Source organism: Phyllostomus discolor, chromosome 3 (genome assembly GCF_004126475.2).
Source record: "Phyllostomus discolor isolate MPI-MPIP mPhyDis1 chromosome 3, mPhyDis1.pri.v3, whole genome shotgun sequence".
Taxonomy (NCBI): domain Eukaryota; kingdom Metazoa; phylum Chordata; class Mammalia; order Chiroptera; family Phyllostomidae; genus Phyllostomus; species Phyllostomus discolor.
This window is the reverse complement of record NC_040905.2, coordinates 47,015,457-47,033,192: the sequence shown is the minus strand read 5'-3', so window position 1 is coordinate 47,033,192 and position 17,736 is coordinate 47,015,457. Positions and strand designations below refer to the sequence as shown.

General features: G+C 40.7%; 1 protein-coding gene across 1 annotated transcript in view; it reads right to left on the bottom strand.

Annotated features, from left to right (window-relative positions):
• IQGAP2 (IQ motif containing GTPase activating protein 2) overlaps nt 1-17,736 on the bottom strand; it is a 267,241-nt gene that overhangs the window by 23,294 nt on the left and 226,211 nt on the right. Inside the window, exons 22-28 of the mRNA XM_036020440.1 lie at nt 13,863-14,012; nt 10,656-10,819; nt 8,558-8,782; nt 6,905-7,045; nt 6,464-6,548; nt 5,868-6,100; nt 3,460-3,592 (exon numbers count right to left, since the gene is read on the bottom strand). Coding sequence (XP_035876333.1) covers nt 3,460-3,592; nt 5,868-6,100; nt 6,464-6,548; nt 6,905-7,045; nt 8,558-8,782; nt 10,656-10,819; nt 13,863-14,012 — 1,131 coding nt within the window. The remainder of the gene's footprint in view (nt 1-3,459; nt 3,593-5,867; nt 6,101-6,463; nt 6,549-6,904; nt 7,046-8,557; nt 8,783-10,655; nt 10,820-13,862; nt 14,013-17,736) is intronic.

Here is a 17,736-nt window from a genome sequence, read left to right as displayed (position 1 = left end):
GCAACATCATTGTGGTTTTCTTTTGAATTTCCCTAGTCATTGGTGACGTTGAGCATCTTTTGTGTACTTCTCAGCCATTTGTATATTTTCTTTGGAGAAATGTCTATTCAAGTTCTTAGCTCAGCAATTTTCAATCTTTTTCATCTCATGGCACAGATAAACTAATTACTAAAATTTTGTGGCACACCAAAAAATATATTTTTTGCCATTCTGACAAAAAATAGGTCTAATTTTGATTCATTCATACTGGATGGCTATTGTTGTGTTGGCTGTTGCCATTTTTTAATTTGACAATCTAAGTTTCCCTTTGACAAGGAAAAAGCGGTAAGTGCCCCTGACTGAATAGTCAGGTATTGCATGTTTTAAAAATTCTTGTGGTTTAAAATCGCTGTCTTAGCTCAGTTTTTAATTGGGCTGGAGGTTGAGTGGTAGGTTTTCATTGAGTTGTAGGTTTTCTTTGTGTATTCTGGATATTCTGGGTGCAAGTCCTTTATCAGATATATTATTTGCAACTATTTTCTCTCATTCCCTTGGCTGTATTTTCAATTTCTTGATGGCACTGTTTATAGCATAAAAGTGTTTAATTTGATGAAGTCCAGTTTACCTATGTTTTTTTCTTTTACTGCTTATGCATTTGGTGTCATAACTAAGAAATCATTGCCTGATCCAAGGTCACAAAGATCTACTACATTTTCTTCTAAGAGTTTTATGCTTTCAGTTCTTACTTCTAGGTCTCTGATTTATTTTGAGTTCATGTGGAGTAGGGTTGGGGAAAGGGGTCCAACCTCATTCTTGGCATGTGGATTTCCAGTTGCCCCAGCACCATTTGTTGAAAAGACTATCATTTTCCCACTGAACTGTTTTGGCCCCTTGTCGAAAAAATAATTGACCATAAATTTGAAGGTTTATTTTTCAACTCTCAGTTTTATTCCACTGATTGGTATGTCTGTCCTTATGCTAGTACCACACTGCCTTGATTACATCCTTTCCCAATGTCTTTTAATCTTTAAGATTGGTGAGGAGAGAATATCTGTTTGATGCTGAGCTTTTCTTAACATTTCCTGACACTTGCTAATTGGGTTTTTAAGAAAGGGAGAGGAGGTTTCAAGATGTATTGCTTCAATGAAGCAACTGTATCGAACCCTTCAGTTTTCACTGTACTGATTTATTTTTAAAGTTTCTGTATATTGCAAGGCATGACAGTTTTTCCACTACACTTAGAGGTACTTTGTTTAAAGCAAAGATATGTACTTTTTTAAAAAATAAAAAGGTGAGTTAATTTAAAGAAAGATACATAAGTAATAGAGGTAATATAAAGACATAATGAAATCTGGAAGGGTTGTATATTGGATGTTTTGGGGGGAATGTAAGTTAGAGACAAGAACACAATGAGGAAGATGGATACATTTATGTTCTTGTTCTCTGACGAGGCAGGACAGGTGATTTGGCTGCTGTCTCTGGAAAGGGATGGCCAGCTTCTGCCCTCTATTCTGACAATAACAGAACATAAATATTGCCTGAAAATATCTCCTTAAAGAATTTATTTTGAGGTTCTACATATTCCTTAGAGAATAAGGGACAAGCATGTGGCCACAGGCTTGGTGCGTCACGCTGCTGCATGCCTGTGTGTGCACCGTGGACCTCTCCTTACTCACGCCAGACAGTAAACAGGATGATCTGTCTCTGAAATGACATTACTCCCGAGGCATTACATCTGCTTCCAACCTAACACAGGAAGGAATTCCAACCCTTGCCACAAGCTCTGTTCCCCAGGACTGGATTCTGTTTTCAATTTTTGGTCACAAAAGAAACGGGCTATTTCACCTTAAAGAGTAACAGTCTAAATTAATACAATAACACTTCCTCCCCACCGTCCTTGGGAAAGCAGCTCTGCTTCGAAAAGAGAACTCTCAACACTTTTTCTGGGTGAGGGTGCTGCCATCGGCAAGTGTGCAGACACCACATGGACACTTTCTCCGAGATGGCGCTCTCCCGTAGAAACAGACAAATGGGGCGTTGCTCAAACAGGAATAAGTCTACATGCTCATTAGAAAGTTACTTTTGCAAATGCTGTATTGCTGGACTCGGACCTGCTTTCTTTGTGATTTTGGGTGTTTGTACATAGAAAAATGAAGTAGAGCCTCTTCATTTAGTCAACCCACTCACTCCTTCAGCGGGGCATTCACACCTGCCTTTGTTTAAGGTCACTCACAATGCTTACCGAGAGCTTGTTGAAATGTGGAGGGGGCTGTTTCCCTGTTCTAATTCTGAAAGAGGGAAGAAGTATATCCAATCCAAGATTGTATCTCAAAAGTAGATCTGATCTTTCTTCCAAACCTGTAGTCAAGTTTTAGCTTCTTAGAAGAGCTTAAAAACAAAGACTGAAATTTTGAGCTGCCCATGTTGCGAATTGTTATATCTCATTTTGTGGAAGCCGGGCTAGAACCTCCAAAAAGTGTGTATTTGTTAGTTTTCCTCCTAGTTATGGGTACCATCTGAAGTCAGGTGTGTCCTTAACCAGGGCTTCTTGACCTCTAGCGTGTATCTGAACTGCCTGGGACCTTGTTAGAATGCGGGCTCTGACTTGGAAAGTCGGGTACATTTCAAATACATTTCGAGGACTGGGCTTGGGTGGTAAGGAAGGTCCAAAACTATTCTTAAAAAAGTTAGCTTTTAGGAACCTAGATTTTTCAGGAAATAAGACCCAACAGGTCTTAAAACAAAACAAAACAAAACCCCAACCCCCCACCAAACCCTCTCAATGTTTAGCCTCTCTTTTTGCTTTAAATGACTGAAAAGCCATCTAAGGCTTCTCAAGGCCAAGCAAACTGCCCTGCCCCCAGCAGGCGCTTAAAACACACTAAGGGCAGATGATGGTTTCATCTGCACAAGAACCAGATGGAGGACATTACAGTACAACACAGACAGAAACTCCCATTTCTAAGAAATGAGGGTTTTCAGAACTATAGAAGTGATTCTCCGTAGGCGGCTCTTGTTGAGTGGGGGTGTCTTCTCCTCCCTAACTCTGAACCATCTGTTTGTTTCCTCTTTATGTCCAAACATTAGAATAGAGAAAACATTCTCATTTTCCCAGGAGGTTCCTGGCAAAGCTGAAGAAATTCCTGAAAGGGAGAGAGACAGTGTATGGGCGATCAGGCAGAGTGGCCTTGGTGGGTATGGAAATACCAGGGCCTGCCCCCTCTCGGGGCTTCAGCTGCACATTCACAGTCTGATTTTACAAATAGATCATGCAAAAAGTAAACTTTTCTTGTTTGGGAGAAGGAGGTTTACCAATGCATGAGTCAGGGAATAATTAATCAAGGGTTTTTTAGAATTAAGTATGTGAGCACTGGCACATGCTTAAAAGTAAGCCCTGCAGAGAGACTAAGCATTTTTAAGAAACATACATCTGCCTGGACCATGGGTCCATTGCTGAGAACCTTTTCTATCCGCACTTACTGAGTGTGTGCTGATGATTTCTTCAATTGAAATATAAATCACTGGTTTGCTGACTGTCACCACATCTGTGTATTTATCCATATTAAACTTTTCTTCTGGCTCAGGAACATCACACGCTTCTTTGAAATACTTCCTAATAAAGAAAAAAAAGTCTTAAGATAGTCAAATTCTGTGAGTTATACAGCTTCATAACTAGTGAGGACATCTTGAATAATGGTTAGTTCTTTGTTCTCTACCCGAAACCCTGGGGAAGGTTGTCACAGCATCTTCCAGGCTGGCTCCTGACTATGGACACTGAGTCCATGTTTCTGGATATTAAACCCAGCTCCTCACAAAGGAATGGAGACAGCAGTAAGAGCCCTGTTAGTGACTCAACATAGTAAAAGTATGGGCAGGTCATTTAAAGTATATACTATTTTTAAAAATATATTTTATTTATTTATTTTTAGAGGAGAAGAGAGGAAGAGAAACATCAATGTGTGGTTGCTTCTCATGCGCCCCCTACTGGGAACCTGGCCCGCAACCCAGGCATGTGCTCTGACTGGGAATTGAACCAGCGATTCTTTGATTTGAAGGCCAGCCCTCAATCCACTGATCTATACCAGCCAGGGCAAGAATATATTATTTTTAAATGGCTCCTGAAATTTAAACAAAAATGTCAAGACTGATATTCCTCGATCTAAGATCAAGACTTTCTAGAGAAAACAATCCCCTCCACCCAATCCTGCAAAAAAAAAAATAGATTAATCAAATTTGCTACTTTAAATGGCACAGGTCCTGGGCCTTCAACAGTGTAACAACCCTTCAGAGCTTCTGTTACCAATTTGACAAAAATTTGAGTTAAGCCTGTTCTACTCTTAGTTGATCCAAACCACGGTTGTGGCTGCTGGAGATACGGTTAAGCACGGACACACAGATGTGCTCAATGCCCCACTCCTCCAGACGCCAACTCTGCAATGTCTGCTACTGTGAGCTGCAGCAAGTTTAGACAGAGAATCTGGGAAAGCCAGCTGTGCTGAGACCATGGTTTAGGAGGGATCCTTGGCCCAGGTGGAGTAGATATTCTATTCTATAAAGCTGTAAATGTTTCACATGCTCCAAACCATCCCTGGTATATCTCCTCCGGGTACCCAAGGCTTATACACAAGAAATGACCTCTACCTTCCCACCCCAAGGCTGGCAGCCATGCTGGACTGGGGTAGGAACATGTTCCCATGTGACAACTGGTCTTCTGTACTTTTTTGGCTATGATTTTTCATGGTTGCTAAGGTGCACAAAAGATAAATGTTAGTGGAAGGGGGGGGGAAGGATGAATTTAAGAGGAGGTGAAGGGAGGCTTTTGGTTCTTTTTAAATGAAGGAGGCTTGGGAACACCGATGGCTGATAGGAATAATCTGAGAAAAGGAGAGGTAAAGGGAGGCTGTAATAGCAGATAATGACGTGCAGGGAAATCGACATCACTTTCTTAGTCAGTGAGAAGACCTAAATTTAGCAGCTTGAGAAGTCAAAACTTCCTGTGGTAAGGGGATTTGTAGGATTTTTTTCAAAAGAGGCCAAAAATTCCAAATAGAGATTAATAATCACAGACTCTCTTTGTCAGTAGATAAATCACTAATCCAGAATACAACTGAAGAATGAGAAATGATCATTTTCCAAGTGAGGAGTGAAAGAGGCCACATTTATGTTATATTTCTACGACCTGCTGACTGAATGGCAGGCAAGGGAAAGAGCGAAGGCCAAGGTGAACGTGTTTCCTCAGAGAGCGCCGCGGTGAGTACAGCTTCCTGCTAGGCTGGCTCCTTTCGCGTCGCTGTGGCATAATTAGTGACATGCTTTGGAAATGCATCGAAAGTCAGTAGACTTAAGTCTTACATGATTGATTAGGAAAGTTTTAAGAATGGAACAGAACATACCACACACATATTCCTCAACAAATATAAAAGCTGGATCTTCCCAACTTTTCAAAACCAACTACTCAGTTTCCTACCTATTGTTTGATATAGAAATGCAAGTTTCTCCTGATCACATAAGTTCTAAAAAACAAACAAAACCCTTAATTTCAAAAACACAAAAATCAGCTATCTTGATATTTAATTCTAAGTATAGTAAGAATACTTAGTATACTTGGTACGCAGTGTACCATCAAGAGTGAACGCTTCATTTCGTCGACAGCAGAAATCATGCATATGGGGATGATTAAATGTAACAGGGGTTCTGGGGGTGGGGTGGGGAGCATGAGATAGGAGTGACCCAGCCCGCTTGTCCCTCTGTCCTCTTTTGCCCCCAGTGCCACTCATAGGAGAAGTGCATGCAGCCACCTGAGGTTCCTGTCCCCTAACTCCAGCTCTGAACAAGAACACACATCGGAAGAACTTACAAGTTTCTCCAAAAGTAATGACCCCTCTCACCTGAACTTCTGATATGTGTCTGATAAATAATTGTTTGTAGATGCGAGATGCTCGTTTTCTCCTTCAAACAGCTTGTTGGAGGCTGCATGCTGCAGGACCTTGGCCACCGTTCCCAAGTTCCTCCTCTGGTCAGGATTTATCTGACCGCCAGCTGTCATGTCGATGATATCAAAGCCATCGGGAGCTACGATCGCTGGGTTCATGTACCGATAGTACAGGAGGTTCCCGACAATCTGCAGTGACGTAGAAGACCAGTTTTAAGAGAGAACACTCAAGGCTTTGGGTTTTTCCTAAAGTAGTTGAAGGCAGTGAACATAAGCACACATTACTAATACAGTCACACATTACTAATATAGTTAAAACTTATTTTTTGGTGAAAAATATGCTATTGCCCCCTGCCAAATGATCTAATATAAAGAATCTCAATAATGTGTAAGGTCTCTAAATTAACCTCAGCATAATCAATAATCTTGATAGCCATTAGAAATAGATTTGTAGCTTATTATATATAGCTATAGAAGATGAAGAAAATCTTATAAAAATGGTGTTTTGGTAATTTTGGACCATAACCCATGAGATTACCCTTGAAAATCTACCTTTAATAGCTCATCTTCTGTTGCATCGGGAAACTTCTCATGGATCGAATTCTTCAGTACTTTGGCGATATACCTCAGTCCATAACTGCATGTGAAACAGGTGACAAAAGAAAGTAATGGAAAAAAGTAAAGTAAGAAAGAAGCAGACATCAATCGTTCTAGTCAACTAAAGCTGAGCATTTTCCTAAAACTTCAACAAAAAACGAGATGGTAATGGAATCACAGTACTTCCGTGGATGCTAGTAACTGGGTACTGGTTTGTATTGTTTCCCTCTTTGGAGGATAGTTATGAGTTCAAAATGCAAGCATAGGCAAATGTTTAAAATAGTACAATAAATACAATATGAGAGAAAATCCCTATCTTCACTACTGGGGTTTATTTTATGCATTTTTCAAGAACTTTCCTCCAAGAATGCTGACGTTGCTACATATAGCACTTACGGCAGTAGGTCAAGGGAGGAGATGATGGAGTTCAGGACTTTGTCTGTGACACTTCGCAGGCTCTCATTGGATGCATCCAGTTTGCTTTTCACTTCTGGGTATGTCAGAGCTTGTTCTTCAGTCACATCGTAAGGCAGATTGCTGGAAACACAACAAGGACTTTTAATTTTATGGGGCTTATGTACAGGCATGTCTATCCTTGCCATGTTGGTTCTATGGTCAGGCTTTGTGCAGTGATCTGGACTTTGCCCGCTGACTCCAGTGGCAAAATGTTTGCTAAGTGAGGGGAGGCCTCACATGTCCAGGCAATCTTCTGCCACCAGTGGAGCGAGAGGGGGGGGGTGGCGGGGTGGCTCCAGGCTCTCCCTCTGAGCTCTCCTGGCAAAGTGACAGGCAGACCCAGGTAATGCAGACCCAGCTAACTCTCTTTCTCTCCTGGCCCCTTTTAAAAAATTATAAAAAGCAGTACGTTCTTTACAGTAAAAATTGCATGTAAGCCAACAAGAGAAAAATATCGATTTACAGACAACCACTTTTCATATCTTAGTCCATAGCTTTCTGGGTTCTCCTTCTATGCATGTGTGGATGTGGGCCTCATGGGTATAATGCAGTTCACATATACACACACCCTATATAGATCCCATGTGTGAGTGTGTGTGTTTGCACAAATATTTCTTTTTAAAGAAAATGGGTAACAGTACCTCACTGCAACTGAGACTAAATTGTGACCACTTTTTTCATGCCAATAAATACATTCCTATACCAAGGTTTTACAGTTACTTACTACTCCATTATGTGCTTCACAAATATTTACTTAACAAATTCCCCAAAACTAAATATTTTGACTTTGCCCAGCTTTTGCTATTTTAGCGTTGTGACATCCATGAAGGTCTCTGTGCACATCTGAATAATTTCACAAGGCATCCTTCGACAGGAAGTAAAAAGCTGGGACTGCTCAGATCTACAAGCCACCGCCTAGAATGAGCCATCCCGCCTGGCTCACTGATGCTTATGTGTTAAAGTTACTCACTTTGGAAATCTAAAAATGTATGTATTTCCAGTGAAGAGGCAGTGTGTACCATTTCTAGGTTTAATTTAGAAACACAGAAAATAACCAAGGGGGAGAATTATAGAAGTTGTGGCTTTGGAGATCGACCGGTACTGAAATTTGACAATGTCATGCACTATCAAGATGGGCAGTGGTCCACGGATGTGACTTGCACGGTATGTTCAAGTCACTATTTTCAGCTACAAGAATATTTAAAACATGCAATGAATGCCTGACTGTTTAGGCAGGGGCATTGACCTCTTTTTCGTTTAGATGGTCAAATAAAAAAATGACAACAGCCAACACAGCAATAGCCATCTGGTGTGAGGGAACCAAAATAAACCTATTTTTTTTGGTCAGATCAGCAAAAAAATATGTTTTTGGTGTGACGAAGAATTTTAGTAATTAGTTTATGTGTGTCATGAGGTGAAAAAGGTTGAGCATCACTGTGTTAGAGGGAAGTAACATCTTGGAGTGAAGTGGAATTCATAGTACATTTTGTTCTTTTAACAGAGCCTGACAGTTTAAGGATATATATGTAAGTTACACAGGTAAAAATGATCATAAACCATGACTGAAAAGCAACGTTGTCCTGGCTTTGTTACCTGGCTTCTCCAGTCTGTGTTTCTAGTTGGTTCACCCAAGCCTTGTACACCTCCACAGGGTTCGTGTTGATGACCAGGGACTTGTCGTCGATGATCTCTCTCACCACCGGAGCCAGGAGCTGGCGCAGCGTGTTCTGTCCACGGGCCCCTCTGTTGAAGCTGACCACCATCTTGATGACTGTAGGGTTCCCCGTGACTATGTCCTGCACCTGGTCCACCTTTGATCTAAAAAGAGCCCAGAACAAAAGAAAGTGGTTTGCCTCTGTGGATAGTTTTAAACAGTGTATATTCTCTCCGGCAGGCGAGGGCTTCGTGGGGCTAATGTTTCTCCATTGAAGATCAAAGATGGTGTGATTTAAAAGGAAGCTATCATTTGTAAGATGAGTGTTTCTTATTTGAGAATTTAAGGATTTAAAAATAGGTTCTCAGGCTTAGTTTAAATCTAGAAGACAAGACTGAACTGAAAATGGACCAAGGCTAATAACGCCAGTGACACTGTGTAAGTATCATGCCCCCTCTAGTTACCGCATTTCAGAAATAACTTTCTTGGTTGAATGCACTATCACCATGTCTTCGTGTCCACTCAGATTCTCTGCAGTGCGGTTTCTGGCTGCATCACCTGGCTGGGAGAACTCTCCTTAACTTCTGATTGCCGACACCTTCTCTTTTGCCTCCCTTTCATCTCTGTGCAACCTCTCACCCTCCTCCCACTTCACCTGTCTCTCCCTTTTCTACCTGCTTTCCCTTCAGGGTCTGAGAGGGCCATTATCTTAGCTTTTGCTGTCGTTCCTTCCCACCTTTGAATTCTTTTCCATCACTTTCTACATGCTCTCTCCACAGACCTCGCTCACATGCACAGCTTCAATTTCCGTCTCTTTGGAACCTGTCCTTCGATCTCAGTGTCTAATCCCTATCTCTTTCCCAGGAGTTAGTCTTGAATTTCCAGTTTTCTGCTGGACATTCTCACCTACATGTTCTACTTAGTGTGTTAAAAATACAAACTACCTTTGTCCCTATCGTTCCCCCATTTCTCTGACCTGTGCCTCTCTAATTTGTCCTGTTTATACAGGGCCTGCAGGTCAATCTAAAAACCCAATGTCCATATACCCTCCCCCCAAACCCTCACAGCTTCCCAGGAAGGAAAAAGGAGCCTCAGCACCTGGGCCCATGCTCACTGTCTTCCATGATCTGGTTCAACCTGTTGTTCCAGCTTCGTTTCCCAGTAGTGGCTAATTCAGCCATATCCTGGCTAATCTTCTTTTTCTTGTACTTTGGCCCATGTTATTTCTTTCACCACTGGACCTTATTTCCCCTTTTCATTTGCTTTTATAAAACTATAGATATTCTTCAAGGTTTTAGGCCAACTGCCTCCTCTTCCATAAAATCTCTATCAATTGACCTAATCAGAACTTTTCTTACCATTCCTGGTAACGGTCACACTGTGCATGTCACTCATTTAGTTCTTACCTTAGTCCTCCGTACAGGACACTGTTTCTCATGAATATTCTTTGTCATGCTGGTTTACAGACACCCTGAGGGCAGAGGCGTCTGGCTAATGTGCTTCAGGGACCCATGGAAACCAGCCTAGCTTCAGGTGTCAGAAAGTAGGAAAGGCAGATAAGGTCCATCTAGTTGGCTAAGGGCATTTTTCACTTTTCCCCATTGATTATAGCTAATAAACATTTTTTTTTACATTAACTGAGTCAGAAAGCAAATGAGAAAAAATAAGCTTCAGTTCCAGTAAGAGGGGAAGACCATTTAGCAGTGATCCTTATCCTCAACCATTTATGGCATTATTGCTCACAGAATTTTGATTAAGTTAAATTTTCATATTAACTTTCAAAAATCTTTTGATTTTCATTTGTTGTACAGTTGCAAAGTCAAAACTTAATTCCACATTACAAAAGATATAATTGGGGGAAAGTTGTATCTGAGTATATCAAGAATGATGTAGAAATTTGATATATTTTTAATAGGTATAAATAACATAAGAATCATTTATGATTACTTTTAGTAAATCAGAGATAGCCACCACTAACAAAAGAATCTGGTATTCTTGGTTACTTTGGTATTTTTCCATATACGTTTCTATACATACTTTACTTCTTCCTCCAGAGCAGTTTTAAAAAGCTTGAGGAGTAGATATTCTTCTCGCTGATTGGAAGCATAATTGTATAGTGTGAAAATGACAGTGTCCATAAACTTAGTAGACTTGTTCTGTGGCATCTGAAAAATCAGCTTAGCCAGGTAGGAAGGATTGGTCTAAAACAAAAAAGGAGAGAAGGAAAAAAACACAAAAAAACTATACTTAAAATATTGTTAAATCAGAAAAGAGTACCCACTTCTTTGTCAATGACTTGATATGTAGCCAGCAAACAGAAGAGTCTATATCACAAAATAAGACTTTAAAAGGCATTAGCGCATCTTAATACTATACTATAGGAAGTTATTATATTAGAAAGTTATGACAAGATTTGAATTTCATATACTCTGTGATATATTGAAGCATAATATATTATATATACTTTACACTGTTAAACATTTTGAGCCACATATTAATGTTTATTTTTGAGACACAGAAGCAGGGGCTGGCCAATAGAATCTGGTATCTGAAGAGACTGGAAAGCATGGACCAAGGGCCCAGCAAATAGACTGGCCTAGAAGAAGTGATGAATGAAGGGAAGGAAACATATTCTGACACTGAAAAGAAAAAGAAAAGGACACGCTTACATGTGTAGGCAGGGGGATGGCTATGATGTTTTACAACGGGTGAGCACTTGGGAGTGAAGTAGGGAGGCTAAAGACAGGAGTGATGAAGGTCACAACAGACGATGGGGAAAATGCCAGAAGAAACTGACAAGAAAAAAAGACAACTTAAAAATTGACAAGAATTTTAAAAACATTGAAACAAAGCCCTGAGGGCTCAGCCGAGGATGGAGTCCACGAGGGGCAGCAGTGGTAACAGGGGTTTTCTCCAGTGGCTACACCAACAGGATGAAGGTCAGCAGAGGAAAAAAACAGTATTTAGGTTATAATGACACACTACTACTTTTTATTTTTGTTCTGATAAGAAAAGAAAATTTGCCATATGTGGAAACTAGTGTTCCTCTAATACCGAGTTGGACCTCCATATCGGTAGATTCAGCATCCATGGATTCAACTGACCCCAGATGGAAAATATTTGGGAAAAAAGTTTTTATTGCTGATGTGTAATATGTAGTTAGGTTTACAATGGCTGTATCTATTATGAACATGTACAGACTTTTTCTTTGTCATTGTTTCCTAAACATTATAGTATAACAACTACTTACATTGCATTAGGTGTTGTAAGTAATCTAGAGAGGACTTAGAGTATATGGGAGGATGTACATAGGTTATATGCAAATACTACCTCATTTTATGTAAGGACTTGGACATCTGTGTATTTCAGTATCCTTGGGGGTCCTAGAACCAAACAACTGTGGATACTAAGGGACAATAACTACTCAAGCAATTTGGTTTTAGTATTTTTAAGAAAGTCCAAATTCTAGTTTATTTTACTACTCAGATTTACTTTTAAGCCTATGATGATTGGCTGACATTTTATGAATAGGCAGCTCAGGACAAGTTTCTTTATAGCTCTGTACTGATCCTTTTCCTACACAAAAGCACATGGGATTATGAGACAGGAAACCTACTCGAAAGCGAAAGAAGCCCTCTCCTCATTGTTCTCAGATGTCCTAAAGACTCTAAGCTTGGGCTCATACTGCAGAGACAAACTCAAAGCAAAACCTATGCTAGCTGATTGGCTACTTTGGCTAAGAATTCTTGCCAAGGCACAGTCCAAAAAAATCCAGACCTTTGCTATTCTCGAGTTTCTTCATTGCTCTTGAGCTAATGTCTCCAAGGGAGAGAGAAGAAAAGGTAAAGAAAAACCTATGATTAGAAGGGACGCTTCGCTTGGTACAACTGAATGGCCGTGTCCTGGGACTATGTCCTGGGACTATCAGTTTTGATTGTTTGGGGCATACAACTTGGTGGAATTCTTCTAAACATGCTGCTCTGCCTTCTCCTTCCTATAAATGAGCCTCCACATATGTAACGGGTAAACAATGCAAGTCTTAGGCCAGTGACTAAAATTTCACTTTCCATGTGACATAAATTCTATCATAGAAGTTTAATACACTTGGAAGTTTGTGGATATCAAAAGTGAAACATGTCTAAGATTAAATTTACAACTTGTGGATAACCATTAACCTAATTTAGGCAGACCCAAACCCTTCCCTGCCTAGCTTGAGTCCCCCTTCTTTCTGGAAGGGCAGCTCATATTAAGCAGTGGACAATTCTGTTTTAACATTTTTCCTTCTCTGCTGCCACATCGTGGCTCTCTGCGGCACTACACCTCTCTTCCAATCTATTATTTCAAACGGGGAATTCTCGAATCCACCAGGATTAACATCTCTTCTCTCAATGGGCCTAGCCACACCTTATTTGTGGTTTGGCTAACATGCCCTCTGACACCTGATGTCAGTGACATCCTCGAGCACAGATTCTGGCCTCACTCTGACAGCAGCTGCCTCCCACACAGGGACACTGGACTCTCCAGAAAGAACTGCCGATGTAGCTCTTGTGGGAAAGTTCTCCTGCTGAAGGGGAGGCTTTGTTTATATCTATCGCTATTGCTTACTCGGTTTCCTTCAGGACCTTGTGGTAGTGCAGATAAGCTGAATCAATGGTCAGATAAAACAGTAACTGGTCCACCAGAACCCAGCCATAACCAGCTCAGCTTATCGGTTCTCACTCGCACTCTGGAAGCAATGGGAAATTACTGTTCATTTAGATCCCAGTAATGCCTTGAAAATAATGAAATAAAAAGGTACCCAGTTTCTTTCATCCAAGCTTTCTGGCTCTTTTCTCAAAAGAACATCATGTTGACTCTGGTAAACACCTATTGCTCACATGGTTATTTAATTTTTTTATAGTTAACAGTATCTGCTTATGTTATTATTAGATTTATTCCATTTCTGCAAATAATACAGGAATGAGGATCATGGGCTCTGAAGTCAAACTACTTGGGTCCCCACAAGCCCTTGTTGTATTATTTACTGGCTGTGCCTCAGTGTTCTGATATGGGAATAACAATGACTATTTTTTGGTGGTTTCCAGGGTTGCAGTAAGAATTAAATGAGACAAGGTACGTAAAGAACCTAGAATAGTACTTGGTACTTAGGTGCTCAAGACATATAAGTTATTTGGGATCCATTGTAAACCACAAACATGATACCTAGTGTTTATCCCAAACCCACAGTGAAATGACTGTTCTCACCTGTAGAAGATAAAACAGCTGCTGATAGGTCTCTAGTGTTTTCCTCCGCTCCTTACTCAAACTCTTGATTCCCTGGTTGTCCGTGTTATTCAGTACTTGGATTTCTCCACCCTTTTTCTTATTCAGCTTTGTTCTGTGTGAAATTACGTCCTGGGAAAAAATTTTACAGAATTACTACTTTTTTCTCGGGTACTCTTTATCTGTTCCCGGGACATCCCCAGAGACTCACATAGTTGAAAAGATTAATTTTCCACATTTCCCTCATGAAGAAAGAAAGGAATGGAGAATATTAAACAAATTAAGAAAATCCAGCTTGTAGGTTAATTTGGCTTTTGTAATATTTATTCTCCAAAGCTGCACTTATTTGATCTTAAGCTGTAATGTAGGTACCACGACAATTCAATAAGGAAAAAGTGTCTTTTCAGCAAATGATGCCGGAACAACTGGACAGCCACGTTCCAAAGAAAGGAGTCAGACCCCTAAGCTTATGCCATCAGCAAAAATGAACTCAAAGAAGATCTAATAACTAAATGAATGTAAGAGCTAAGCATTCCCTTGGGGTTTCTTTGTAGGGTGACAAAAATGTTCTAGAATTAGATAGAAGTGATAGTTGCAGAATTTTGTGATAATACTGAACGTCGCTGAATCGTGAATTATAAAAAGTGAATTATATCTTCTCAATTTATAAAAGCACTTGCAAAAATATGGTATGTAGAAATTAGAGATGAAAGTGATAAGAATCTTTTAAATATCTAATAAAATTAATCCCCCCCCCCCACCATCCTTCCTTTCTCCCCAGTCTGTTCCTTTAACCATCTTGGAGATTGTGTGGCTGAAAACATTGGTAAGTGGTTGGTTACCTTGGGGTACTGTGTTCCCTTCAGGAGCTTAAAAGGTCATGAACAAGAGTAGGTCCTTTTGATAAAGGTCTACCATTTTTACAGAGACCCACTATAAAAAACACATTTTATGTTTTGTTGGTAAACACACATATCCCTAAATAGTACTTATCCTTACTACTGAGACATACTTCAACGTTTCCGATTTGCTTTTACTCTCTTCCATTTTTAAAGACTGCCAACGTGACACACGAATTCATTTCACGACCCACTAGTGGCACTGCCTTGCGGGAGAGCCACTGCTCCAGAGTGCCTCCTCCGCCATTTCCCACACTGGTCACCACCCCGCAGAGTAGGTGGCAAGAAAGTTGTTGTTTGTCCTAAAACTTCCACCTGTTTCGCTGAGGCCTTAACCCAACTTCTGCATGAGGACGTGGCAGCCAGCGTCAGGATGCTCACCCCCTGTTCCTGCGTGGGGTGCTGCGGAGGTTTCAGGCACCGGGGAGCCGTGCTGCGCATGCACTGTTGCATTCCAGCACGTGGGCCCTGTCCGCCCAGTGCCAGCAGAGGCCCCGAGTCATTCTGACAACCAAAACTTGCCTGCCCCCATTTCCAAGTAACTCTGGGGATGAGAACCACTGTCAGCTTTTGCATACAGGACCAGCTCTGAATCAGCTTACCTCCTAGCCCCTCATTCTCCTATAGCTGGTGTCATTCCACAGGTAGGAAAAAAACCCCACTAGAACTCTGAGGAAAGATAGTTGTACATGGTTATATCCAGATCTGAGTTCATTCTCTCTCATTCTCAGCTTAGAGAAAAACCACCTTAACTTAACCATATACTTCTGGCTCCCTAATTGCTTAAATGGGGAAAGAGGGGAATTTGATTTGAATGTCCATAAAACTTTTTAAAAGACAACATCTCCTCCCTTATTTCACAAATATATAAAATCCATGCAAAGGAAGAAAGGAAGCATAGTTACCACCAGACAGAGATTAAGGGGAAGTCTAGCAGGTGGCTGCTGACATCTATCCTTATCTACTGGAAGTCTTAAAACTTCATTAGGCTGACTGGCTTATGTTTCCATTTAACCCAGGTTTGTCCTCTTCAAATAACTGGTGATGTGTAGATCATTCAATTCCCTCAAATATGTGGAAATACTGATTATTTAATTATGTATGGCAGGAAAAAACTTGGTACTTACAACCCCTCCCAGATTACTTTCAATGGAGGTAGCCCTGGAAACTGAAGACTTTCATTAGTTCTGCTCCAGACTTCATGGTTGCGGTAATGTTTTTGGACATATATGGAAGAGAAGAGAGGGCAGGGATGGTAGCAAGCTCTGGGGCAGAACTAAATTCCTTTCCATTAGAAATAGATTTGGTGAAGACAGGACAGAAAGAGTCACGGAGGAAGGGAAACAGCGGCGGCAAATGCTGAGCCCTGGAGGGGAGGGGAGTAGAGAGCTCCTGGCTGTGCAGAGGGAGCAGCGCCTGTCTGCTGGAGACCAAGCGCAGGGTGGAGGCTGCAGGCCCTTCTTCCCTCTTCCCTGGGAGGTTACGCCTTGCTTACCACTGCTCTCGCGTGAATGGAGGTTTGCTTTGGGAAGCTTGAAGAAGGGGACAAAGGCCAATCTGGACAGGGGTTACAAACAGAGGCATGTGCTTTTTATTAATAGAAATTTAATTTCCTCCATGATCAAATAATGAAAATGAGGGATATTGGTGTACAGGAGCAACAGCGTTTACCGTCTGTGTGATGCTCCCACATCGCAGTGCTGCCCTAAACGGTACCACCTTTGTCCTTTCCCTGATAACACGGTATCTGCATACAGGTCACACAAAAGTTTTGGAGAAGGTGTGGACTAGTGCAAAGGATGTGGGCTTTGGAGTCATAAAAATATGGGTATCTGCAAAGCGTAGTTAGTTCTGTGACTGCACAGGTTAGTCAGCCTCTAAGCCCCACTTTCCTAAATCTATAACATGGGCTTAATAATACCACCATCTCCCTGAGTTGTGAAGATAAAAAACAAGTTGTCTTTTTGTCGTATTTTCCATTGAAGAAAACCAGGCTCAGTGAAGTGATAAAACTAGGCAGTAAAATAAACCTCTCTCCAGGGTCTCAGGCAGCCCTGCTCTGCCAGTCTGTACCCTCACGGGAGCTTCACTGTTCTCAGTGTTTGTAGCTCCTGCCTCGGTTTTCCAGCCAGCAAGTTGGAGTCTGCGCCCTTCTCGCTCCCTATGGCCTCTAAGAATCTTCTGCTTCAGTTGCTTTGCTTCCAGCTCCATAGCATTCTTTTTGCCTAACATCAATGTTAACCACTTCACTCACCCACTGATTTTCTCAGATTTATTTCTAGGAGGACTGCAAATTTTAAGAGTTGTAAGATGCATGGTTACTAGAGAGAGCTGGAGTTGCCACAGAAGAACTAATTTACTTCCCCTTAAAACCTTTATTTCTCACTCAACACATGCCCAGTGCTAAAAAAAAAAAGATAAAGAAGTTAGGTTTGGTTCTACCACCTGAAGAAAAATTACCTAGCTTCTGTTAATATATATTTTTATATAGTATGATCAACAAAATCATACTGTTTTAGGTACTATTTTTTCCCCATTATATTTCCTTTTCCCTTAAATATTCTTCAAAAACACTACTCTTAGGGGCTGCATAGCATACATGTTGAACTGATTCTATCTGTCCTCTGTCTGTCGTCTTTGTGTCAGGTTGTTGTTCTCTTTCACCTCTGCAAACAGAGCCTTAACTGCTCCATTCTTACCATCACACTAAAAAATGCCGCCACCAGTGATAGGACTAATGGTTATACATTTAATAATCATGAGTTTAACTTCTAGTAAGTGTTTGATACTTAGTGTTTGAAAATGTAACATGAAAATTATTTTTGTTTATTAACTAGGAATACTTTTTTTAAAAAACTTAAACATTCATGAAGATCTGAAAATCTGCCATGACTGTATTCCCATAAGCTATGTACTATTTCTATTATTTACTGTTTTGCAACTAAGCCTTTATTTGA